The following is a 25,728-nucleotide window of genomic DNA, read 5'->3' on the forward strand; positions in this document are numbered from 1 at the left end:
AGTGGAACAGTTACGACGAACAATTGGAGGAACAAATGCTTTATTATCATTTTTTTTCTTCCTTCATTACGATCAACAGAGCTTGGCGTGCCGAACCTTCGCTGTTCTGTACTGCTGACACATCCACAATTATAACATCACAAACAGGACTTGGCACGTAACATGTCATATCAATACCGAGACTTTTTTTTTTTTTTTTTGCTGTATGGTGGCTCTGTTCAGTGAAACCAGTGATTGTTGCAAGCACACCAGTTGTATGCAATCAAAATCCATTATTTCAGCTCTGGCTGGGACAAAGTATTATATTTTTAAAAAATAAGAATGATCATAGTAAACACAAGAATTGCAGATCCAGTTCAGAGAGTTAAGGTTTATTGCAGGTGTCCCCAACCTCCAGGCTGGAACTGGAGAGATGGGCAAAACTGGAACGCGGGAGAGATGGGCAAGCGTGCGTGTGCGCCTGCCACTGGCACGAATGGAGCTTCGTGTGCTAGCGTCCCCATGCGTGCGAGCGAAGCTTCGTGCATATGCGCAAGTGTCCTCGACTCGCGCAGTAGCGCCATCTGCTTGCACGTGGGGTGCTCCGCACGCACGCAAGCACACGCGCTCTCCGCTCATGCGAGTGGAGGGTGTGCGCGCCCACTGCTTCCACAAATGGAGCTGTGCGCGCGCATGTGCGCCTGCCACTCACATGCTCCCCCCTACTCCTGCTGGGCCAGGACGCCAAGCTAGAAAGTTTGGGGACCGCTGGTCTATTGTATCACGGCCTTGAGGATTCCACGAAAGATCTTGTAATTCATCAACTGCTGGTTCTCCTTCGGAGGGAAGCAGGCACCGCGTTCCGTCACGTAGGTGTAAGGGAAGCGAAGGACCCACAGCCCATCGGGGGGCAGAGTTATCTCTTGCTTCTCTGGGTAAAATATCGGGCAAGGAGGCGGCCCTGGCTGTACCTGGATGAGATGAGAAAGAAGCAGCTTTAATTTTTGGTTCCTTTTGCATGAAGCACATTACAGATTGGAGGTCAGCTGGGTGACTATGAGCCAATCACCAGGAAACGGTGAGTTCTAGTCCCGCATCGGCCATGAAAGCTGACTGGGTGACTTTGGGCCAATCACCAGGAGGCGGTGAGTTGTAGTCTCACCTTAGCCATGAAAGCCAGCTGGGTAACTATGGGCCAAACACTAGGAGACAGAGAGTTCTAGTCCCGCATCAGCCATGAAAGCTGTCTGGGTGACTTTGGGCCAATCACCAGGAGACGGTGAGTTGTAGTCTCACCTTAGCCATGAAAGCCAGCTGGGCAACTATGGGCCAATCACCAGGAGACAGAGAGTTCTAGTCCCGCATCAGCCATGAAAGCTGACTGGGTGACTTTGGGCCAATCTCCAGGAGACGGTGAGTTGTAGTCTCACCTTAACCATGAAAGCTGAGTAACTATGGGCCAATCACCGGGAGACAGTGAGTTCTAGTCCCGCATCGGCCATGAAAGCTGGCTGTATGGCTTTGGCCCAATCACTAGGAGACACTGAGTTCTAGTCCCGCCTTAGGCACAAAAGCCAAATGGGTGACCTTGGGCCTGTCCCTCTCAGCCCAAGCCACTTCACAGGCTTGTTTTGGGTAAAATGAGAGGAGGAAGGCGTGTTAAGATATGTTTGTCGCCTTCACTTATTTGCAGAAATAATAAAGACGGGATAACAAGTAAGTGAATTAAATGTAGAAAGATAGAAAGGTAACGCATTGAGAACCAACTCCATGCTCAAGGGTTCTACATGTCTTACCTGGGGGGTCAGTATTATTTGCAGGGGAGCATCAGGGACCACCACAAAGAGCCTCATCAGCTGAGCATAGTGTGGCTTAAGTCCCCTCCCTGGATTGGACGATAGGATGTAAAGGGGCATGTCGGAATTGAGGGCTTTGACGGCCGATTCCTTAGGCCCTCCACCCATCACTTTCATGATCTTCTCCGGTCCCGAGCACATGAACCTCCGGCCTCGGGCATCTTCGTATTCATAACCCACAAAAGCCCGAGCGACGTCGTCCCGCCGCCTTCCTCGGCCCATGACCACTGCACTCCGTTTCCCCGGAATAGCCTTGTTAGGGGCCGGCCAAGAATTGGTATCCAGGTCTCCCTCTTCATCCGTCCGCGTGCGGATGACAATATCCCAGGGCATTAAATAGTTGGTGCCCAGGATGAAACCTTGTTGATCCAAGCCGGCGTGGAAATTGTAGGCTTTGGCAGGGCCCAGCTTCACCAGAGACCAGCTGGAGAAAGTGGGGAGAAGACCCTTGGGGCAATTGGAGTGAAGCATCCCGGGCAGATATTCCACCGTGGAAGGCTGGCGATCCACCAGGCTTGCTCTCTTTTCCCCTTTCGCTTCGGACGCTGCCCCATGCGCTTCGGTGTTGTTGCCTCCACCCTGTGGGTCCGCAGGGTAGGTCCCTAAACTATCTGTGGATTGATCCAGACTGAGGGCCAGGCTGAGGCTGGTGCTGTCCCCCTGAGTTTGGGGTTCCTTCTCCTTCAGCTTCTCAGCTTCCCCTTCGGGGGGGCTGGGGGAGGCCTCGTTCTTGGCCGGGGCTGGATCAGGCGTACTGGGCTGAAATACGGGGAAGTTGATATGCTCCAACTTCCCGCAACATTTCTCTTCCAGCAGCTGTAACGAGAGGGAAAAAAAGAGAGCGGTAGCATGAATGATGAGGTTCGAAGGAACACACACACCCATAACCTGGCAACTTTCAAACATATTAGGGCTGCACTCGCGGCCCACCTGGAAGGGCCATGCAAACTGCAATTAATGCAATTTGCTCTGAGCGGCCCCTAAGTGACTTCTCTAGTAAATAAATTTAGGGAGAAAATAAAGGTACAAGTCGTCCTCAACTTGATGGCTGCAATTGGGACCAGAATTTATGTTGCTTAGCAAGGCAGCTGCTAAACGAGTCATGTCAATCACTAGGAGTCAGTGAGTTCTAGTCTCAGCTTAGGCATGAAAGTCAGCTGGGTGAGATTGGGCCAATCACCAGGAGACGGTGAGTTCTAGTCCCATCTTAGACACGAAAATCAGCTGGGTGATTTTGGGCCAATCACCAGGAGATGGTGAGTTCTAGTCCTGTCTTAGGCGTGAAAGCTAGATGGGTGACTCCGGGCTAATCACCAGGAAACGGTGAGTTCTAGTACCATCTTAGGCAGGAAAGCCAGCTGGATGACTTTGGGCCAATCACCAGGAGATGGTGAGTTCTAGTCCCATCTTAGGCGTGAAAGTCAGCTGGGTGAGATTGGGCCAGTCACCAGGAGATGGATTCTGGTCCCGCCTTAGGCATGAAAGCTAGATGGGTGATTCCGGGCTAATCACCAGGAGACGGTGAGTTCTAGTACCATCTTAGGCACGAAAGCCAGCTGGGTGACTTTGGGCCAATCACCAGGAGATGGTTAATTCTAGTCCTGTCTTAGGCGTGAAAGCTAGATGGGTGACTCCGGGCTAATCACCAGGAGACGGCGAGTTCTAGTCCCATCTTAGGCACAAAAACCAACTGGGTGACTCTGGGCCAATCACCAGGAGATGGTGAGTTCTAGTCCCATCTTAGGCGTGAAAGCCAGCTGGGTCACTCTGGGCCAATCACCGGGAGATCGTGAGTTCTAGTCCCACATTAGGCACGAAAGTCAGCTGAGTGACTTTGGACCAATCACCAGGAGACAGTGAGTTCTAGTCCTGCCAGCAGGGTGACTGTGGGCCAGGCCCTCTCTCCCAACCCACTTCACAGGATTATTGTTCTGGGGAAAATGAAGAAGTTGGGTTGGATATATTCACCACCTTATGTGTAAAAATAATAAAGGTGGGATCCAAGTAAATAAATGAAACATAAAATAAAAATAAGAAGGGTGTTGCTGGGTGTGTGTGTGTGTGTGTGTGCTTGGCAGGTTTAAAGCCAACTCCGATAACAATCCAAGATGGCTTAGCTTGCTGTGTGAATGGGACCTCGGGTCTAGCAGGCCCTGTTAAGACACAAGCCTTCTTCTCCATTTCAAAACGGAAAAGCCGACAAGTCAGTCGTGGATCTCTCTTTCCTGGAGAGAAAGGGATTAAAGGGATTACCTGATAGAAATCATAATTTGCAGCTTTGATGTCAAAGGGATCGTCCCGGGGTGCTTGTTTTCTCCCGCAGTTGCAGGCACCGGTAGACCGGGCCCGGCTGTTATGGTACAACACGGGCGGATTCCGATCCGGTTCCGTTTTTTCCCCTACACAGAAAAGTGGCAAGAAAGAGTCAATGTTAGACGTCTTCTTTGAACTGAGCTGACAAGCCAGGAAAACAGGAACGCCAAACCATCAAGTGTTTATTGAGTTCACACATGAAACAAAGTTAGCACTGGGAGTGGCTTTCTCCCAGTGCCTTACATACAGTTGTCACGCCCCAGTCACGCCCTAAGCACACACCACACCTAAGCACACCAAACCTGCAGCCACCCCACCCTACTCGTCAGGCCTTTGGGAAGGATGCAGCTGACCATGAGCTAATACCACCCCCATAGTTCGCTATTCGCCCCAGGGCTTCCGTCAGGCCCCGGCAAGGTCCGTTCAACACTCACGACTCGCCTCCCAGGCAGTAGCCAGGCCCTAGTAAGGTACGTGAAGAGCCTGCCTGCAGCAAACCCACGCCCAGGCATCGCTCTCCTTTGACATCCAGCTGGTCCTCCAGCTGGCTGTCGGATCGGCGAGGCGCCTCAGGATGACGTCACCGGGCATGCGACGCTGGCGGCCACGTTGTCAGGAGGCCGTGGCGGCTATGGCGGCAGGCAGGCGGCGCGAAGCCTCCCGGACAGCGGAGCGGCACGTCGGGGCGTGACAGTCAAATGGCATTGTTTTCATTCCTTCGCAACGGTTCGGTTGGATGGTTTTGCTTCTTAAGACACAACTCTTTGCATTTTTGTGTGGCCAGGTGACGTATACCTTTTCCACCCAAAACTGTCAACCTGCCATGTTTTAGCAGCCACGAAACAACAACTGCAATATTCCAGCTTCGAGTTAGGTTACTGGGTCACTACCAGTCCATAAAAAAAAAAGGGGGGGGGGGAAAGAGAATCTCCCGGATGCGACATCAGCCCTTTTTATCCTTTACAAAAATGCTGTCACCTCATGATTAATCCGTCAGAGGGCTGATCACGGCATGATCTTTGATTATTGGATTATTAGAGAGCCAGTTTGGTCTAGGGCAAGGGTAGGCCACCTTGGCTCTTTTATGACTCGTGGACTTCAACTCCCAGAATTCCTGAGCCAGCATGGGGGAACTATGGCCCCCTTCATGACTCGTGGACTTCAACTCCCAGAATTCCTGAGCCAGCATGGGGGAACTATGGCCCCCTTCATGACTCGTGGACTTCAACTCCCAGAATTCCTGAGCCAGCATGGGGGAACTATGGCCCCCTTCATGATTTGTGGACTTCAACTCCCAGAATTCCTGAGCCAGCATGGCTCAGCTTGGAAACCTCTCCCTTTCCCCTCAGCATGGCTGGCTCAGGAATTCTGGGAGTTGAAGTCCATGAGTCATAAAAGAGCCAAGGTTGCCTACCCCTGGTCTAGTGGTTAAGGCACCAGGCTAGAAACCAGGAGACGGTGAGTTCTAGTCCTGGCTAAGGCACAAAAGCCAGCTGGCTGACTTTGGGCCAATCACTAGGAAACAGTGAGTTTTAATCCCGCCTTTTGCATAAAGTTTGTTGGGTGGGTAAATCATCAGGAGATGGAGAATTCTAGTCCTGCCTTAGCTATGAAAGCTGGCTGGGTGGCTTTGGGCCAGTCACCTGGAGACGGTGAGTTCTAGTCCCGCTTTAGGCATGAGAACTGTCTGGGTGGCTCTTTGGGCCAATCACCAGGAGACTGAGAGCTCTAGTTCTGCCTTACGCATGAAAGCTGGAGGGGTGTCCTTGGGCCAATCCCCAGGAAACGGAGAGTTCTAGTCCCACCTTAGGTATGAAAGCTGACTGGGTAATTTTTGGCCAATCACCTGGAGATGGTGAGTTCTAGTCCCGCCTTAGGCACAAAAGCCAGCTGGATGATTTTGGGACAGTCACTCTCCCTCTCAGTTCAACCCGCCTCAAAGGGTTGTTGTTATTGTAGGAAAAATAGGAAGAGGAAGGAGTGTTGGGTATGTTCACCGCACTGAATTATTATTTATAAAAATAATAAAGGTGGGATAAAAAAAATCTAAAAGTATTTACGCTTTTTACATAAAGACATAATTACTGATATGTTATAAATCTCTGTACTTTCAGGATTAATGGGCAATAAAATTTGGGAATAACAGACTCCCCTTTCCTGTGCACTGTCTTTATGTCAATATTATATTGTATTCTGAAGAACGAAGAGGACTAGAAACCTTAAAGGAAATGCAAAGCTGTGTTTTGAGCTTCGTGTGCTTTTGGAAAACCTGTTTTACCAACAAACTCCCCAACCCAGAAGGAAATCATATATACATGCATAGATACAGAACTGTAAAAAAAATGCTGAGACTCTAGAAAGAATGCAGAGAAGAGCAACAAAGATGATTAGGGGACTGGAGGCTAAAACATATAAGGAACGGTTGCTGGAATTGGGTATGTCTAGTTTAATGAAGAGAAGGATGAGGGGGGACATGATAGCAGTGTTCCAGTATCTCAGGGGCTGCCCCAAAGAAGAGGGGAGTCAAGCTATTCTCCAAAGCACCTGAAGGCAGGACAAGAAGCAACGGATGGAAACCCATCAAGGAGAGAAGCAACCTAGAACTAAGGGGAGATGAACAATTAACCAGTGGAACAACCTGCCTCCAGAAGCGGTGAATGCTCCAACACTGGGTTTTTTTAAAGAAAAGATTGGACAGCCATTTATCTGAAAATGGTATATGGTTTCCTGCCTGAGCAGGGGGTTGGACACTAGAAGACCTCCAAGGTCTATTCTATTCTATTCTATTCTATTCTATTCTATTCTATTCTATTCTATTCTAATTATTCTATTCTATTCTATTCTATTCTATTCTATTCTATTAATTCTATTCTCAGATATTTGCTTCTAAGAACTGAGAAGACCATAATGTCCTTTGATGGTTTTTTTTTTTACTTCAAAAGATCTTGAACTCACCTGATTTGGGCAGCAAATGAAATTTATGCATGCAGTGCTGGTCTGTCAGACTCCGCTCTTCACACAACTGGTGCCCATTGCTCCAAAATTTGTAGCAGTCTTCGTGCAACTGCAGGGCGTACTTGTGGAAAGCCGGACCCCGGGCGTGTTGGCTGTAGACCCTCAAGGCCTGGGCCAGCTGGCTCTTGTGGATGGTCATGGTGTAGTTATGGGGCAGGTTGGACTGATAGGCACTATGAGCCATCGGAAGGGCTTTCTGACAGCGGTTTTCGGAAAACTTGGTGTCAATGTCCAAGTAGCCCTCCAGGACCTTGATGCTGCCCATGATTTTGGCGGTCAGCTCTCCACCGGGGGAGGATTCATTCTCCTTCCCTTCAATCGCCACCTCGTAAAGCTTCAGGGCCGTGGTGACCCACTTCTGGTAGGTGGGCAGCTCAAAGTGGGAAGGCTGGGGGTTCCTCCCCACACTGTCGTCAAAGCCCTTTTTGCAAAGGACCAGCTCCACGTGCTGGAACAGGAATTCCTTTAAGGTGCAATCCACCAATTGCCCGGAGCAGCTCGAACTGCTGCTCCCGCAGGTGCCACCGCTACTTTCGGCGTGGAACGACAACTGCTGTCTCCCGTGACGCATCATGTGGTACCGTCGCGGCCCCGCCAAGGCCGGGCCCAGCGAGGTGTCGCTCTCCCGAGCCGTGCAGTTGTTTCTCAGCTGCTCCAGCAAGACAGCAATGGGGTCCTCGCCCTCCTGGGCCCCGCCGGCCACGATGTAGACAAACGCTTGGTTAGCCGGCACGGTGAAGAGGCAGTTGATGCTCTGGTTGGTCAGCACTCGGCTCTTGCGGAAGATGCGGTAAATCTGGTCCTCCAAGGCATGCTGCAGCCGGCGTTTGGGCGAGTGCTTCTTGGGGGGCGGCTTCTCCAGCGGGCCCCCCAGCTCCTGCCCTCGGCCCGGCGGAGGCTCCACCTTCAGGGCCCGATTGAGCTGGAAGAGGAAGAGCAGGCGAGGCGGGCACGGCCGGCAGAAGAGCTTCCAGTCCTTGCCAACCGGGCAGTCCTTGATGGCGGCTTTGAGGGTGGGCAACACCTTCTGCCGCAAGCCGTCCAGAGCCCGGAAGACCCGGTCGTAGGTGATGTCGAAGGAGGAGGTGGGATGCACCATCAGCAGGATGTGACAGACGGAGAAGAGGTAGAGCAGGTTGAGGCAGTGCATCTTCTCCTGCTGCTTCCAGAACTCGTGGGCTTCGGCGTGGGGCAGCGGCGAGCCCGCCTGGGCCCCTAAGCCGGCAGAAGCCCGGACCGAGCCCCCCATGGCTTCCAGATCCTTGCAAGCTTGCAAGAGCTGGTGGCTGTCGCTGATGGCCGTGAGGACCAGGTAGAGCACCTTGCTGTCCTGGCTGTAGAAGGCCTGCAGGTGGTTGTAGTCGCCCGGGAAGGGGCTGGCGGAGGAAGAGGAGGAGGAGGAGGAGGAGGAGGAGGAAGAGGAGGAGGAAGAGGAAGGCCGAGGGGGGGAGTCAGCCACCGGGTCCGGGCTTGCTTCAGCGGCGCCCCCGGCAGGAGACCCGACCCCTCCCGCGCCGCCCTCCCGCTGGAACAGAGGGAAGACCTGCCGATCGCAGACCGTGTTGACCAGCGCCGACTTCTCCGAGCCCAGCTGCAGCGCCGTCTTGCCGAAGATGCCTACCACGCAGACCTCCTCCTCTTCCACCGGGGGAGCAACCCCGGGGGAGGCGCCGCCCGCAGTAGCAGCAGCAGCCGGGGCGGCCGACGGAGCCGGAGCAGCGGCGGCGGCAGGAGCAGCCGCGGGTGCCCCGGCCAGCAGCAGCTCATGCAAGCTCACCGGGCCCTGCACGGGCGCGCCGCCCACCATCCTTCGGCCCTTGCACGCCGCTGCCGTCGGACCGGCGACTACCCCGCTCCGTCCCGCGACCGGCAGCTCCTCCAGCCCCGGTTCCGCACCCGGGAGAGGCGTCAGAGCGCATGCGCGGGGAGAAAGAGAGAGAGAGAGAGAGAGATAGAACGTCCGGCGATGCAGCGTCAGCCAATCCGAGCTCGCCTTCGGGGAGAATTGGATACTTCGCGTTCCACGACGGTAGATGGAAGACAAGGTTAGAGGGGTAAAGGCCAGATTGCAGGACAGACTTCCGGGTTCCCCCGTGAGGGTTAGTTGGCATTGAGAATCAGAATCGGCTGGAAGGGACCTCGGAGGTCATCTAGTCCAGCTCCCTGCTCAAGCAGGAGTCCCTATATCGGGGCTCTTCAAACTTGGCGCTTTTATGACTTGTGGACTTCAACTCCCAGAATTCCCTAGCCAGCATCCATCCATGTATATCATTGTCTAATCCAGGGGTAGTCAACCTTGGCTCTTTTATGACTCGTGGACTTCAATTCCCAGAATTCCCCAGCCAGCATCCATCCATTTATATCATTGTCTAATCCAGGGGTAGTCAACCTTGGCTCTTTTATGACTCGTGGACTTCAATTCCCAGAATTCCCTAGCCAGCATCCATCCATTTATATCATTATCTAATCCAGGGATAGTCAACCTTGGCTCTTTTATGACTCGTGGACTTCAACTCCCAGAATTCCTGAGCCAGCTAAGCTGGCTCAGGAATTCTGGGAATTGAAGTCCACGAGTCATAAAAGAGCCAAGGTTGACTACGCCTGATCTAATCCATCCATATCTATCATCCATCCATCTATCTCCTTCATTGGTCTCTCTCTCTCTCTCTCTCTCTTCAACTTCTGGGAGTTGAAGTCCACAGGTCTTAAAGTGGCCAAGGTTGGGGACCCCTGGCTTAGACGGAGGGGGAGTTTGCCAAGGAGCGTGCATGTTGGAGAAATGTTCAAAATTTGGCTTAAAAACCTTGGTTCCATAGCAGGCACGCTACAATTCCATGTTTCTTTACTCGTTCCTGTTCCATTCGTATCAAACGCAAAGCGGAAGTCTTCTCTGCAGATATCTATGAAACATTTATCAATCAGGGAAATTCTTCCACCGGGCATGCGCATTTGAACCCACGAAGCTGGTTGAACTGTGCATATGCCCTTCTTCTCGCTGCTGGGCAATCGCTCAGCTCAGCTGCTTTTGAACGACTTAGGTCAGGGGTGGGGAAACCTTGGCTCTTTTATGACTCGTGGACTTCAACTCCCAGAATTCCTGAGCCAGCCATGCTGAGGAGAAAGGGAAAGGTTTCCATGCTGAGCTATGCCGGCTCAGGAATTCTGGGAGTTGAAGTCCACGAGTCATAAAAGAGCCAAGGTTGCCTACCCCTAACTTAGGTTCAAAGCATCAAAAAGGCATAAAATAAATTAGAGTTAAAGTATGTTAATATTTGATTGTATTATGTTTGGGTAGTTTTATTTAGATTTGGGATGACATGTGCTTAACCCTGTATTCGGTTCTGGGTAGTCCAGGGGGGGAGGGGGGGAGGGGACTAAAGATGTAAATGTAAATTTTGGTATACTAAAATGTTATAGTGAAATAAGGTATTTGAAGTAGATGAGATGCTCGGCTGGCGCCCCCAAACTGCGTCCGAAGGATGAGGAAAGGAAGGAGGGGGGATGTGTAGGGTAGTTGAGAGGAGGAGAGGAGGTAGAAGAGAGGAAGGAAGTAGGTAGGAAGGGTGAAAGAGAGGGTGGACGCAGGGCGGGGGGGCTGCTGAGCATCTCTGAACATAATATGGGTTTTTTTTTCTTGTTTATTAATGTATACCATATTTGTAACTTGTTTGTTTATTTGAAAACTAATAAAATTTGAATTAAAAAAGGCATAAAATAAAAGGCTTCAATGCGCTGGAAATAAGAAATCAAGTAAACGTGCACGAGGTTACACCAGGACTGGGAAGGGTTTTAATTTGTTATGTCCCATCAAGTTGATAAAAGACTTAGTGGCCACTTAGGCCACAACGTGGACTTTGACACTCAGAATTGCAACATGGCTGGCCAGGGAATTCTGGGAGTTGAAGTCTACAGGTCTTCAAGCTGTCAAGGTTTGACATCCCGGACCTAGACAGATGCTTCTCCAGGGAGATCTGTCCTCAACCTGGTCCTTCAGATCTTCCAATAGTTCCCCTATATTGTCTCTATAGAGGACTATCTATCTATCTATCTATCTATCTATCTATCTATCTATCTATCTATCTATCTATCTATCTATCTATCTATCTATCTATCTATCTATCATCTATCTATCTATCTATCTACCTACCTACCTACCTACCTATCCATCTCTATCATCTATCCATCCATTTATATCATCTAATCCATCCATCCATATCTATCATCCATCCATCTCCTTCATTGGAATCTATCTATCTATCTATCTATCTATCTATCCATCCATCTCTATCATCCATCCATCTATATTTATCTATCCATCCATTTATATCATTATCTAATCCATCCATCCATCTCTATCATCCATCCATCTATCTCTTTCATTGGTATCTATCTCTCTCTATCATCCATCTCTATCATCCATCCATCTATTCTATATTTATCATCTATCCATCCATTTATATCATTATCTAATCCATCCATCCATATTGTGGAAAACGAAAATATGCAAGGTTTAGGCCCAGGTAAACTGAATCAGGCCTCATGGACAAAGTATTGAACCAAAGTTTGTGCTATGCTTAATTTTGCAGTTTGCAATTGTACTTTTCTTAATATGATTTCGCTAAGCTTGCTTGTTTCAAATGTATTTAGAACCTAAGGACTTGAACAGTAAGAAATAGGGAACTGAAAGTAGCTGATGGATGCGGGTTCCAATGTACACGGGTATATGTGGAAAGTTATGTTCAGCAGAAGGTCAGTAAAAAGTCAGAAGTCAGCAAAAATCAGAAGTCAGCGGACCATCTGACTACAGTCTTAGAACGAGAAAGGATATAAAGAGTTGGGACTGGACCTGATTGATTTGCCATTGGCCTATAGCTGTCCTTTTGGATTCTGCTATGCCATATGGTCCTCATTGCAATGAGTTATTAATGTAAGTGATGTTGTGTTGTTATGCTTGCTATGTCCCAAATTATTAGCAAAATAAACCTCTGAATCTTAAAGTAAGAATGATTGTTTTGTGCTGCTGTCTCTTGTCTTTTTCATTGGTTTTTTCCACAATATCTATCATCCATCCATTTATCTCCTTCATTGGTATCTATCTATCTATCTATCTATCTATCTATCTATCTATCTATCCATCCATCCATCTCTCTCTCTCTCTCCAGCCTAATAAAGGAACCACCAAGAACACTCCCATCATCACTGACAGGGTAAGCCACTCATATATCAACAGACAGCAATCCCCACTCCCTTCCAGCACTGATGATGTTACCTAGTTGGGTCATGAAACGTCTACAAGAAAACCACCCAGCTCAGAGAGCAAAAAGCATCCTACAAATTGTCTTGTATCATGCAGAATCACTGTTCTCCGGCCATGGCAATGTACAGATGGAGAACCCATTTCCCAGAATCCCCCAGCCAGCCTGGACCATTGCTGAAGATTCTCGATATTGAAGTTAATGCAGTTTGAACTTCCCAAGGTGGGGAACGTGGGACTTTCAGCTGGGCGAAGAAATCAGCCTTACCTCACCATCTTGCTGAAGACTTCTTGAATTCTGGGAGTTGAAATCCATAGATCTTAAAAGTTGCCAAGCTTGGACACTCTAGTTTAATGAAGAGAAGGACGAGGGGGGACATAATAGTAAGTCTTCCAATATCTCAGGGGCTGCCCCAAAGAAGAGGGAGTCAAGCTATTCTCCAAAGCGCGTGAAGGCAGGACGAGAAGCAGCGGATGGAAACTCATCAAGGAGAGAAACAACCTAGAACTAAGGAGGAATTTCCTGACAGTGAGAACAATTAACCAGTGGAACAACCTGCCTCCAGAAGCGGTGAATGCTCCAACACTGGAATTCTTTAAGAAGAGACTGGACAGCCATTTGTCCGAAATGGTATAGGGTTTCCTGCCTGAGCAGGGGATTGGACTAGATGACCTCTAAGATCCCTTCCAACTTTTTTATTATTATTATTACTCCTGATCTAGAAGAATTGTTATGAAACAAGGCCTATTTTCTACTATTCTCTTGGAGACAACGAGTTGACTGATCACAAGTGCGATCATGAGACCCCGTTATAAGCGACTCTTGCTTGTTCCAAACATCTTAGATTTTATTCTTTTCCACCATCAGTGTTGCTTACAGTTATTTGGCCTTTGAGACCCCAAACTGAACAGACGCGCGAAATATCTCTTGCAGTATAGGGTTTCCTGCCTGAGTATAGGGTTTCCTGCCTGAGGAGGGGGTTGGACTAGATGACCCTCAAGGTCCCTTCCAACTTTACTACTATTATTATTATTATAGTATAAAGCATAGTTGGTCTACCACAACACATTCAACACGAGTCTTTTACACCTTTTCTGTGTAACAATCTGTTGTGTAATCATGCTAGGTGCAACCTGATCTATTACGGGTTAATTCAAGACCAGATTTATCCTCTCCTTACCCTTCACAAACTCTCTCCAAGATTAGAGGTAGAAGCCTTCAAACATTCATTCAGACCTCAGTAACAAGGTACCCCTAAATTGATCCTTCATGCTCAAATGCCACATATTTATTTTTCTTCCCTCCGTCTTCTAAGAGAGGGTACAAAAACTGTCCTCTTGTATATAACATGTGTACAAATCTGTGCGTGCACAGCTTAGTTACAAACACAACAGGCCAAGAATAAATAGAATTCTTTCAAGCTCTGGAAAAACAGTGCTATTTCTTCGGATTAACATATGTCATTCCCCACCCCACCCCCCCAAAAAAACCCCCACCACATTCTTTTAAAAATACATTGAGAGAGGGTATGTAAACTTTTAAAACAGTGGTTCAAAGTTATCTAAAATTGCCAAGCTTTAAAGCAGAGGGTCTTCCAACTTGGCCCTTTGATGACTTGTGGACTTCAACTCCCAGAATTCCTCAGCCAGACACGCTGGCTGAGGAATTCTGGGAGTTGAAGTCCACGAGTCATCAAAAAGCCAAGTTGGAAGACCCCTGGTCTGGATCCAAGGCCGCAGTTTCATCAAAATGGCTGACTGAGGAATTCTGGGAGTTGAAGTCCACAAGTCATCAAAGGGCCAAGTTTGAAGACCCCTGCTTTAAAGTCAAAGCTCCTTCATTAAAGGAGGTTTTGAATGCCCAGGTGCATGAGAAGGTAAAATCTGGATATGTTTTAAAAAGAATTATTTCAGCAATGTATTGTTACGGAATATTTTTCTTAAAAAACTGGAGGGAGGGAAAGAGACCAATTCCAGCATGTGAAAAGGTTTGCCAAGCAAATCCTTCCTTCTCCGTCCATATTGTTCCCTCAAGCAGCGCGATGTATCCATCGTAGACATTTGTGGAGACCACCAGGAGATCTTCCTAGTTCTGTTCCTCGAAACTGTTTCTTGTAGGTAGGCATGAAGGAGATGGACTCTTTGGGTGAGCCAGCTGTGAAAAAAAATAAAACAGCTTCCAACTGGGCACTTTTATTTCTTGATTTGTAGCCCAGGTTTATTATTTTTACAAATACCTCAAGGAGCCAAAGCTAGCCTATGAGCCTTCCTCTTCCTCTTTTCCATATAACAACCCTGTGAGGTGGATTGGGCTGAGAAGGACTGGCCAAAAGTCACCTTGCTGTCTTTTATGGCTAAGGTGGGACTAGAACTCACTGTCTCCTGGTGATTGGTCCAGAGTCACCCAGCTGGCTTTCATGCCTAAGGCGAGACTAGAACTCACCTTCTCCTCGTGATTGGCCCAAAGTCACCCAATCGGTTTTCGTGCCTAAGACGGACTAGATGGCCCAGAGTCACCCAGCTGGCTTTCATGCCTAAGGTGGGACTAGAACTCACTGTCGCCTGGTGATTGGCCCAAAGTCACCCAGTCAGCTTTCGTCCCTAAGGCGGGACTAGAACTCACTGTCTCCTGGTGATTGGTCCATAGTCAACCAGCTGGCTTTCATGCCTAAGGTGGGACTAGAACTCACTGTTGCCTGGTGATTGGCCCAAAGTCAGCCAGCCGGCTTTCATGCCTAAGGCGGGACTAGAACTCACTGTTGCCTGGTGATTGGCCCAAAGTCAGCCAGCCGGCTTTCATGCCTAAGGCGGGACTAGAACTCACTGTCTCCTGGTGATTGGCTGAAAGTCACCCAGTCAGCTTTCGTGCCTAAGGTGGGATTAGAACTCACCGTCTCCTGGTGATTGGACCAAAGTCACCCAGCCGGCTTTCATGCCTAAGGCGGGACTAGAACTCACAGTCTCCTGGTGATTGGCCCAAAGTCACCCAGCTGGCTTTCATGCCTAAGGTGGGACTAAAACTCACCTTCTCCTGGTGATTGGCCCAAAGTCACCCAACTGGCTCTCATGGGTAAGGCAGGACTAGAACTTGCCATCTCTCACTTTCTAGCTTGGTGTCTTAACCACGAAACTAAACTGGCTCTATTGTGTCCAACTGTACTCCTTTTGTATAAAAAATCTTGGCTATCTAACAATACAAGCTCCTATAAATTTCAGGAAATGTGCTTATTTTATTAAGGTCAACCTACCAAGAAGATACCAACCGTCTTCACTTAGGAACTAGCAACTTGGTTGCTACGTGAAAAAAAATCACACGATTGTGACTTCTGATTTTACTTTTCCCTTGTCCAGTAACTTTGCTTCTTACAAACTGGTTGCAAAATGCCCAAATAGCAGTCAAGTGACTGTGGGATGCTGCAAAGGTGAGAATTGATTGCACAAAAACAGACATTGTAATTTTGTGCTGCTGCTGCATGAGGCAATTGATAAGGAAGGACTGCTTGGTTTGATCAGAAGCTGCTTAAATGACCACCTCGCTTCTTTTTCTAAAAATCTAATTTTTTTTTTAAAAAAAGCAGTACAGACTTACAACTGTTCACTTAGTGACCGTTCAAACGGCACTGAAGAAAGCAAATTATGAGCCTTTTTCACACTTACTGCCGTTGCAGCATCCCCGTCTGCACGGGAATCAAAATTAGGAAACTTGGCAGCGGACTCACATTTATGACGGCCGCAGTGTCCCTGGGGGGTCACGTGATCCCTTTTGGCGACTTTTTGACGAGCAAAATAAATGGGGGAAGCCAGATTCACTTAATGACCGTGTGGCTAACTGAATAACTGCAGTGATTCATTTAACAACGGTGGCAAGAAAGGTCTTAATACGGGGCAAAACAAAGTCAACAAACTCGCTTAGCAAAGAGAATTTGGTCCTAAGTCAAGGACTTCCTATAAAGACATTTTTCTAATCTCCACTGTTCCAATTTTCCCGGGAAATGAAGATCAGCAGGGACAGGAATATANTGCCGATGCTATGCTACTCGAATAAAGATTCTTTAAGGTAAACAATGCCTCGAAGTTCTTTGAAGAGTTTCAACTGTCGAAACCATGACACTCATATTTATGACGGTTACAACGTCCCAGGATCAGGCGGTCCCGTTTTGTGACCTTCCGACGAGCAAAGTCAATAGGGGAAGCCAGATCCGCTTAACAGCTGTCTTAGTAACTTAACTGCAGCGATTCACTTAACAACCGTTCCAAAGGAGGTGATAAAATGGGGCAAAATTCGCTGAACAAATGGTCTCCCTGAGCAAGAGAAATTTTAGGCTCAAAAATTGTGGTCGTAAGAGCAGAATTTCTCTTGTTAATGCAATTGCTAATTGTGTTAAATTTTACAACCTGTTTTGCCATAGCTGTTCAGCAAATCACTGCAATTGTTAAGTGAATCAGATGGGCATTAAGCAAATCAGGCTTCGAGTTTGCGTGCCAGAAACTGGCTGGGAGAAATGGCGATCACGTAATCTGGGATGTTGCGACCGTCATAAATACATGCCGGTTCCCAAGCACCTAATTTTCGATCAGGTGTCCCTGGGGAGGCAGTTATGTATTTTTGCAAAAAAAAAAAAAAAGTTGTAAAATCGGGTTCAGTCGCATGATGACTCGCTCAGTGACCGTTATCGCTTAGCAACCAGATCCAATTGTGATCGTAATGGAGGACTATCTATCTAGAACTTTGGGTCATTTCCCATTTGCCCTCCGTCTGGTAAACTCCCAAGATTCATTCTTCTCGCCATGCACAGGTATACATAACCCGAACTAGACTGTTGTTTCTCTGTGTCATATGACATACGTGGGTCCATGCATTATTCTGTCTTTATTTATTTATTTTTGTCATATTTATGTAGTGCATATCGGAGGTGGTGACCCTCTGCGAGCTGAACGCAACGAAATTTCATTTTAATGTATGCCAATTAGCGGACATTCAAAGTGACAATAAAGTTGTTTCTATTCTATTCTATTCATTCTATTCTATTTATATTCTAATATTTCATTCTATTCTATTCTATTCTATTCTATTCTATTCTAATATTATTTCATTCTATTCTTATTCTATTGTACTCTAGTCTATATTCTATTCTGTTCTGTTCTATTCTACTTTAATCTATTCTATTATTGCCATGTATAGGTATATATCAGAACTAGACTATGTTGTTTCTCTGGGCCACATATGTGTGTGTGAGGGGGTACAGGCATAATTTATGTTATTGTTATTTATTTTTTGTCATGTTTATGTGGTGTATATTGGAGGTGGTGACCCTATGAGAGCTGAACGCAACAAAATTTCATTTTAATGTATGCCAATTAGTGTACATTCAAAGTGACAATAAAGTTGTTTCTATTCTATTCTATTTATATTCTAATATTTCATTCTATTCTATTCTATTTTAATATTATTTCATTGTATTCTTATTCTTATGTATACTATTTATATTCTAATATTTCATTCTATTCTATTCTAAATATTATTTCATTCTATTCTTATTCTATTCTATTCTATTCTATTCTAAATATTATTTCATTCTATTCTTATTCTATGCTATTCTACTCTATATTCTATTCTATATTCTATTCTATTCTATTCTACTTTAATCTATTCTATTATCGCCACGTATAGGTATATATCTGAACTAGACTATGTTGTTTCTCTGGGCCACATATGTGTGTGTATGTGGGTACAGGCATAATTTATTTTATTGTTATTTATTTTTTGTCATGTTTATGTGGTGTATATTGGAGGTGGTGACCCTCCGAGAGCTGAAGGCAACGAAATTTCATTTTAATGTATGCCAATTAGTGTACATTCAAAGGGACGATAAAATTCAAGTTATCAGTTATTATTATTATTGCCATTCATGTCCCCATGCCAACTGGGCACCCCTCCCATCCCCAAATTAAATTATTGGTAGATGGCAAAATGTTTTGTTTTTTTTTTACCTTTCAATAGCCACTTTTTTCAAGTGTTTTCGGAAATCTAAACCGTCTTTGCTGGGAGTACTGAAGGAGGAAGAAGAAAAAAGGGCAGGATTTTAGCACTAAGACATCGCTCGGTGGACCAAGTTCAAGCACAAAACATAAAGTCGTCTCCATAAATTTCACAGCAGGGCGAATTTCTTACTTGAGAAGATTTGTAAGGCGAGGAAGTGGCTGGGGACCTTTGGACTGGAGACGGACGCTCTGCAGGTCCTGGAGAGAAATTACCTTGCCTCCCTTGAATGGGAACATTTTCTGAAACAGGAAGGGGAAAAAAAATGGTACCCTCTCATCTCAGAATAATAGAATCACAGATTAACAAAATCACACAATCGGAAGGGACCCTGGAGGTCTTCTAGTCCAACCCCCTGCTCAAGCAGGAGACCCCATGCCATTTCAGACAAATGGCTGTCCAGTCTCTTCTTAAAAACCTCCAGTGTTAATAACAGAATAACAGAGTTGGAAGGGACCTTGGAGGTCATCTAGTAGTCCAACCCCTTGCTCAGGCAGGAAACCTTATACATTTCAGACAACTGGTTGCCAGTCTCTTCTTAAAAACTTCCAGTGTTGGAGCATTCACAGCTTCTGGAGGCAGGTTGTTCCACTGGTTAATGGTACTAATTGTCAGGAAGTTTCTTCTTAGTTCTAGATTTCTTCTCTCTCTCTCTTCAATAATAATAATAATAATAAAGTTGGAAGGGACCTTGGAGGTCATCTAGTCCAACCCCCTGCTCAGACAGGAAACCCTAGACCAGACATGTCAAACTCGCGATGTCACATGACGTCGCGCAACGTATTGGAGCTTTTTTTGCCATTGCCGGCAATGGGGTGGGCGCGGCTCCGGTATGATGAAACCGGCCCATGGGCCGGAAGTTTGACACCCCTGCCATTTCAGACAAATGGCTGTCCAGTCTCTTCTTAAAAACTATTGGAGCATTCACCACTTCTGGAGGCAGGTTGTTCCACTGGTTAATTGTTCTAACTGTCAGGAAGTTTCTCCTTAGTTCTAGGTTGCTTCTCTCCTTGATTAGTTTCCATCCGTTGCTTCTTGTTCTGCCTTCAGGCGCTTTGGAGAATAGCTTGACTCCCTCTTCTTTGGGGCAGCCCCTGAGATACTGGAACCCTGCTATCATGTCCCCCCTCGTCCTTCTCTTCATTAAACTAGACATACCCAATTCCAGCAACTGTTCCTTATATGTTTTAGCCTCCAGTCCACGAATCATCTTTGTTGCTTTTCTCTGCACTCTTCCTTGGGCACGATTCATTTAACAACCGTCTTGCTTAGCTGCAGAAATTCTGGCCTCAGTTATGATTGTTAAGTCAAGGACTAACTTTTACTGCCTCAACTTGGTGTAAGCTCTTTGAAAGAGAGGTCGGAAAGGGTATAGGGTCTCCTGCTTGAGCAGTGGATTGGACTAGAAGACCCCCCCAAAGCCCCTTAGGGGTTGTCATTCTGTCATTCAGCTAGTCCTCAACTTACAACCACAATTGACCCCCAAATTTCTCTTGCTCAGTGAAACATTTGTTAAGCAAATTTTTTACCCCACTTTATGACTTTTCTTGCCACAGTTGGGACAACAGTTCATTTGGTGACCGTTTGAAGTTGTAAGAGCACTGAAAGAAGTGACTTATGACTGTTTTTCTCACTTACGACCGTTCCAGCATTCCCAAGGTCACGCGATCGAAATTCGGCCGCTTTGATTCGTATTGATGACGGTTGCAGAGTCCCGGGGTCATGTGATCCCCTTTTGCGACCTTCCGACAAAATCAAGGGGGAAACCAGATTCACTTAACAACCCGGTTACTAAATCAACAACTGCAGTGACTCGCTTAACAACTGTGGCAAGAAAGGTCGTAAAATGGGACAAAACCTATTTCAGAACTGTCTTGCTTAGCAACAGAATTTCGGGGCTGAGTTGCGGCCATAGGTTGAGGACTCCCTGCATGTAGGAAATAGCTTATTTGAGCTGCAAGCTGCTCATTTCAGGATTACCTTATCCATCCCTGGTTCACTCTTAGTCTTCTTCAGTTTAACGTTCAGAAGATCCTGGGGTGTTATTTGTAGCGGGACGTCCTTTTTCAACGGGGCAGGCTAAATTTGAGGAGAATAAGTTGAAAAGGGAGGTCAGAATCCATGAGTCACTCAACCGTGAAAATAAAACATTTATTAGGGATTTGCTTGGAGCCGTTTGATTGGCTGCGTTGAGCAAAGGATTGGGTTTAGGTCAGGGGTAGGCAACCTTGGCTCTTTTATGACTCGTGGACTTCAACTCCCAGAATTCCTGAGCCAGCCATGCTGAGGAGAAATGGAGAGGTTTCCATGCTGAGCCATGCCGGCTCAGGAATTCTGGGAGTTGAAGTCCACGAGTCATAAAAGAGCCAAGGTTGCCTACCCCTGGTTTAGGCGGTTTTAAATACTTCTTTCCATCCACGTTGCCATTCCTGTCACAATTTAAATATTTTGAGAGCAGATTCCTGTAGCAGATTCCCAGGTTGGCTGGGACCTCAGAGGGTTGGGTAGGCCATTATCCAAAGGGATACTCTTTCTTCACCAAGACCTCGGAGGTGAGCACAAGACTGTACAATTGCAGTAGGATTTCATCCCTTCAACGAAGACCCACAATCCCCAGTCAAATTATTTGAGACAGATGGACAGCCAAGGAACAGAACAGCTCGCTGCAGTATTTTTACTTTTATTTATTTACATCCTGCCTTTATTATATTCATAAATAGCTCAAGGGGGTGAACACACACACTAATCCTTCCTCTTCCTATTTCCCCCACAATGACAACCCTATGAGGTGGGTTGGTTGAGAGAGAGAATGACTGACCCAAAGTCCCTCAGCTGGCTTTCGTGCCTAAGGCAGGACTAGAACTCACCGTCTCCTGGTGATTGGACCAAAGTCACCCAGCCGGCTTTCATGCCTAAGACGGGACTAGAACTCACGGTCTCCTGGTGATTGGCCCAAAGTCAACCAACTAGCTTTCATGGCTGAGGTGGGACTAGAACTCACCGTCTCCTGGTGATTGGCCCAAAGTCAACCAGCTAGCTTTCGTGCGTGAGGCGGGACTAGAACTGACCGTCTGCTGGTGATTGGCCCAGTCACCCAGCTAGCTTTCGTGCGTGAGGCGGGACTAGAACTCACAGTCTCCTGGTGATTGGCCCAAAGTCACCCAGCCAGCTTTCATGCCTAAGGCGGGACTAGAACTCACCGTTCTCCTGGTGATTGGCCCAAAGTCACCCAGCTGGCTTTCAGGATTAAGGCGGGACTAGAACTCACCGTCTCCTGGTGATTGGCCAAAGTCACCCAGCCAGCTTTCATGCCTCAGATGGGACTAGAATTCACGTCTCCTGGTTACCAGCCTAATGCCTTAACCCTTGAAATGTCCCTGCGGTTGTAATACAGGCAGGCTGTCAAACACCCCTATTTTGTTGGTGTGACCACAAGGAAACTGCAAGAGTTGTAACTTTGGGGACAGCTTGCCAGCAAGATGTCTTTTGTGCCACCTTAACTTTGAATGGTTGCTGAAGGAGCAGTCGTTAAGCGAGGACTGTGTCTCTCGTGAAGTCAATTGTAGCCCGCCAAATTTTGCACAGGCTAGCCTTCCCAAGCGTCACAAAGTCTTTCTTTCACAAAAGAAGTTCAAAACGTCCTCCCTGGTCGGTTTTAAGTTCCGTCTTACCTTTGTGTCACTCCGTCTTTTGAAACCGAGGGATGCTGGTGGGGGTGGCGGCAGTGGGGGTGGCGGCAGTGGGGGCGGTGGCAGTGGGGGCGGCGGTGGTGGAGGCGGCGGAATGGGAATCTCTAGCTTTTGCGAAGACAACGGTGAGGGTTGTGTGACGCCGAGCTGTGAATGTGCAGGAGAAGCTGATAATAGGTTTGGAGAGAGCTGGCAAGGGGGATTTGCCGCAGACGCTGCAGTACTTTCATTCTGCTCAAGAAACGGGGAAAAAAAATTGTTGATTTACATATTAGTTGTTAAATTTATTTGCTGCCAATGTCATGGTTCCGAAAGATGAAGCTCTTCAAAGAACTTTGAGGCACTGTTTACTTTAAAGCAAGGCTTTTCAACCAGCAGTACGAGTACCACCTGTGGTACATTGGCACCTGGCAGGTGGTACGCAACCATCCTAGAAAAGTGGTAGCGGGGGAGGGGAATGAGCTGAACCGGGGGCAGCACCGCACAAGCCTGAGCGAGAGACGGCTGGAGCTGCAGGGCTGTCAGGGCTCAGCGGAAGCACCAGATCAGCACCAGGCTCCAGCTGGAGCTCGGCGCTGATCCTGGCGCTTCCGCTGAGCCCAGAAGAAGCGCCGATCAGCTGGAATGTTGCAGCATCTCCAGGGTCTTGTGATTTACATTCAGATGCTTGGCAACTGATTCATATTTATGACAGTCACAGTGTCCCAGGGTCATGTGAAGTGTCCAAAATCTGCTGCAACCACCCAGCAGACGGGGGGGGGGGATAAAAACCAAACACCCCCCACCCCACCCCCGCTGCCAATCCTCAACAGAAATGCCCACAACAATGAAAACCTCAGACAGGAGGAAGAGCGCGGCCGGGTGGGCAGGCAGGTGTCTTGCTCGGCTGTGGCTTGGGGGGCACTTTTTTCAGTGCCATTGTAACTTCGAACAGTCACTAAGCGAATTGTTGTAAGTTGAGGACTACCTGTACTTCATCACTTTTTTCCTTTTTTGGTCATCAAGTTTTTGACACCTTGCTAGGCGACTGGTGGTACTCGGATATTGCCATATCCTAAAAGTGGTGCAATGGGTGAAAAAGTTGAAAAGCCCTGCCTTAAAGAATCTTTAATCGAGCAGCATAGCTTCGGCAGGTAGCCGAAGCCAAATTCTGACTTCCCCTCCCTTCAGCACATAGATCAAAGCACAATTCCCTCCTACAGCTAACAGTCATAAATCACATTCTCCAATTAGTTTGAAATGCTGGCTTTCTGCCCAGTTCGATCTCCCGCCATGCCTTATCAGCTCTTATTACAATATTGTATGTCTAACTAACTCCCATCACATTCCTCCCCCTTCCCCAGTATCATCTAATTCTAAGAGTACAGTATAAGAAAAAGATTGCGTCTCCATCTGTTGTCAAAGCAAGAACATCCAATGTTAGCAGCGTTGACAGCCCGGCTTGCCATTTTGCTTCCCTCTTTCTCTCCTCTCTTTCCTTCCCTCCATCCCTTCCCTCTCCTCTCCCCTCCTTCTGTCCTTTTTCCATACCTCTATCATATCTTCCCAAGATCCTCTCTGCATTCCTTTACATACAGTTTATAAAGATTTTCTTTGCTTATCTACTTCTAGTTATTATAATATTTTATTCTCTTAATTTTTTAAAGAGGGGGTATTTGGCCTAGTGCGGGGGTAGGCAACCTTGGCTCTTTTATGACTCGTGGACTTCAACTCCCAGAATTCCTGAGCCAGCCATGCTGAGGAGAAATGGAGAGGTTTCCAAGCTGAGCCATGCCGGCTCAGGAATTCTGGGAGTTGAAGTCCACGAGTCATAAAAGAGCCAAGGTTGCCTACCCCTGGTCTAGTTTATGAAAAGGACAAGGAGTGACATGATAGCTGTGTTCCAATATCTCAGGGGCTGCCCCAAAGAAGAGGGAGTCAAGCTATTCTCCAAAGCACCTGAAGGCAGGACAAGAAGCAACGGATGGAAACTAATCAAGGAGAGAAGCAACCTAGAACTAAGGAGAAACTTCCTGACAGTTGGAACAATTAACCAGTGGAACGACCTGCCTCCAGAAGCGGTGAATGCTTCGACACTGGAAGTTTTTAAGAAGAGACTGGACAGCCGTTTGTCTGAGAGGGTATAGGGCAGGGGTAGGCAACCTTGGCTCTTTTATGACTCGTGGACTTCAACTCCCAGAATTCCTGAGCCAGCATGGTTCAGCATGGAAACCTCTCCCTTTCTCCTCAGCGTGGCTGGCTCAGGAATTCTGGGAGTTGAAGTCCACGAGTCATAAAAGAGCCAAGGTTGCCTACCCCTGCCCTAGCGCAAAAGGGAGTGGAAGTCCACAAGTCTTAAAATCGACAAGTTTGCAGACCCCTGCCTTGGGGCAAGATGTTCCCAAGGGGGGGGGGATTCAGCAGAGACGGCCTTTCTTCCGGATCCCGATAGTCAGAGTTCTTTGACTGACAGAATCTGGAGTAGGCCCTCCTTGCTGGCACGAATCCACAGAGGAAAAATCACCAAAGGCAGACCACCGTCTCAATTTAACCAGGACAGCTCTCAGCTATTCCTTATTAAATCTGATCCAGAAGGATGCAGACATCCATTAGCAATTCAATATCTGGGTTCACGCATTGATTGATTGATTGATTGATTTCTATAGCCCCTCCCCATCCCTGGGCGGCTCACCGTTCAAAACATATATTACGATTAGAGCTTAAAAAACATTTCAAAGCATTAAAGTAGAAAACTTTAAAAGCATTAATTAAAACATCTAAGTCAAACGACATAAATAAAGCAAAATACCTCGCGCGTTAACCCCATAGCCAGGAGGCAGGGCCTCTGGCCTACGATGAACTGCAAGTTGTCCTCAACTTATGACTGATCGCTTAGTGACTGTCTCAGTTATGACGGACCCTCGAAAGCGACTTACAACCCATTCTGAAGTTATGACTTCCAGCCGTATACCCCCCCTGCAGTCACGTGACCACGTTTTGACAGCTTGGCAATTGACTCACATTTACGGCCATTTGCAGTGCTCCATGTGACCGCAATTTATCATTCTGTCCCTCCCCTTCCCAGAAATCGCCTTTTAATTCTGGTTTTATGAATAAAATGCCCTATAGCAGGGGTCCTCAACTTTGGCAACTTTAAGATTTGGGGACTTCAACTCCCAGAATTCCTCAGCCAGCTTTGCTGGCTGAGGAATTCTGGAAGTTGAAGATCACAAATCTTAAAGTTGCCAAGTTTGAAGACCCCTGTTCTACGTGAAACAATAGTTCCAGTATTGTGCCTTTGGGAGCCCTGGTGGTTAGAATGCAGTATTGCAGATTAACTCTGCCTACTGCCAGCAGCTCGATTCTCACCAGCTCAAGGTTAACTCATCTTTCCATCCTTCCGAGATCGGTAAAACGAGGATTGTAAAGCACTGTGGAGTTGAAGTCCACAAGTTTTAAAGTTGCCAACTTTGAGGACTCCTGCCCTATAGCGAACTAAGTTTGCTTAACAATACATCGTATTTCCTGGTCTTTCTAATCATAAAGATGGAAGGACAGAATTTAATGGGGAGTGGAGAAGCTTCAACTGTAGCGAGGTGTGAC

The 25,728-nt window shown here is 47.3% G+C and overlaps 1 protein-coding gene across 1 annotated transcript; it reads right to left on the minus strand.

Moving 5' to 3' along the window:
- Nucleotides 1–688: 688 nt before the first annotated feature.
- SMG8 (SMG8 nonsense mediated mRNA decay factor) lies at nucleotides 689–8,970 on the minus strand. The gene is made up of 5 exons (XM_015824479.1): nucleotides 8,690–8,970; nucleotides 7,104–8,548; nucleotides 4,089–4,234; nucleotides 1,776–2,651; nucleotides 689–950 (listed from the first exon to the last, which is right to left on the minus strand). Exons 1-5 carry the CDS (start codon nucleotides 8,968–8,970, stop codon nucleotides 753–755), a joined length of 2,946 nt encoding a protein of 981 aa, XP_015679965.1. The 3' UTR covers nucleotides 689–752.
- Nucleotides 8,971–25,728: the final 16,758 nt, after the last annotated feature.

This window comes from Protobothrops mucrosquamatus, unplaced genomic scaffold (genome assembly GCF_001527695.2).
Source record: "Protobothrops mucrosquamatus isolate PMUCROS unplaced genomic scaffold, P.Mucros_1.0 scaffold2251, whole genome shotgun sequence".
In the NCBI taxonomy this organism is placed as follows: Eukaryota; Metazoa; Chordata; class Lepidosauria; order Squamata; family Viperidae; genus Protobothrops; species Protobothrops mucrosquamatus.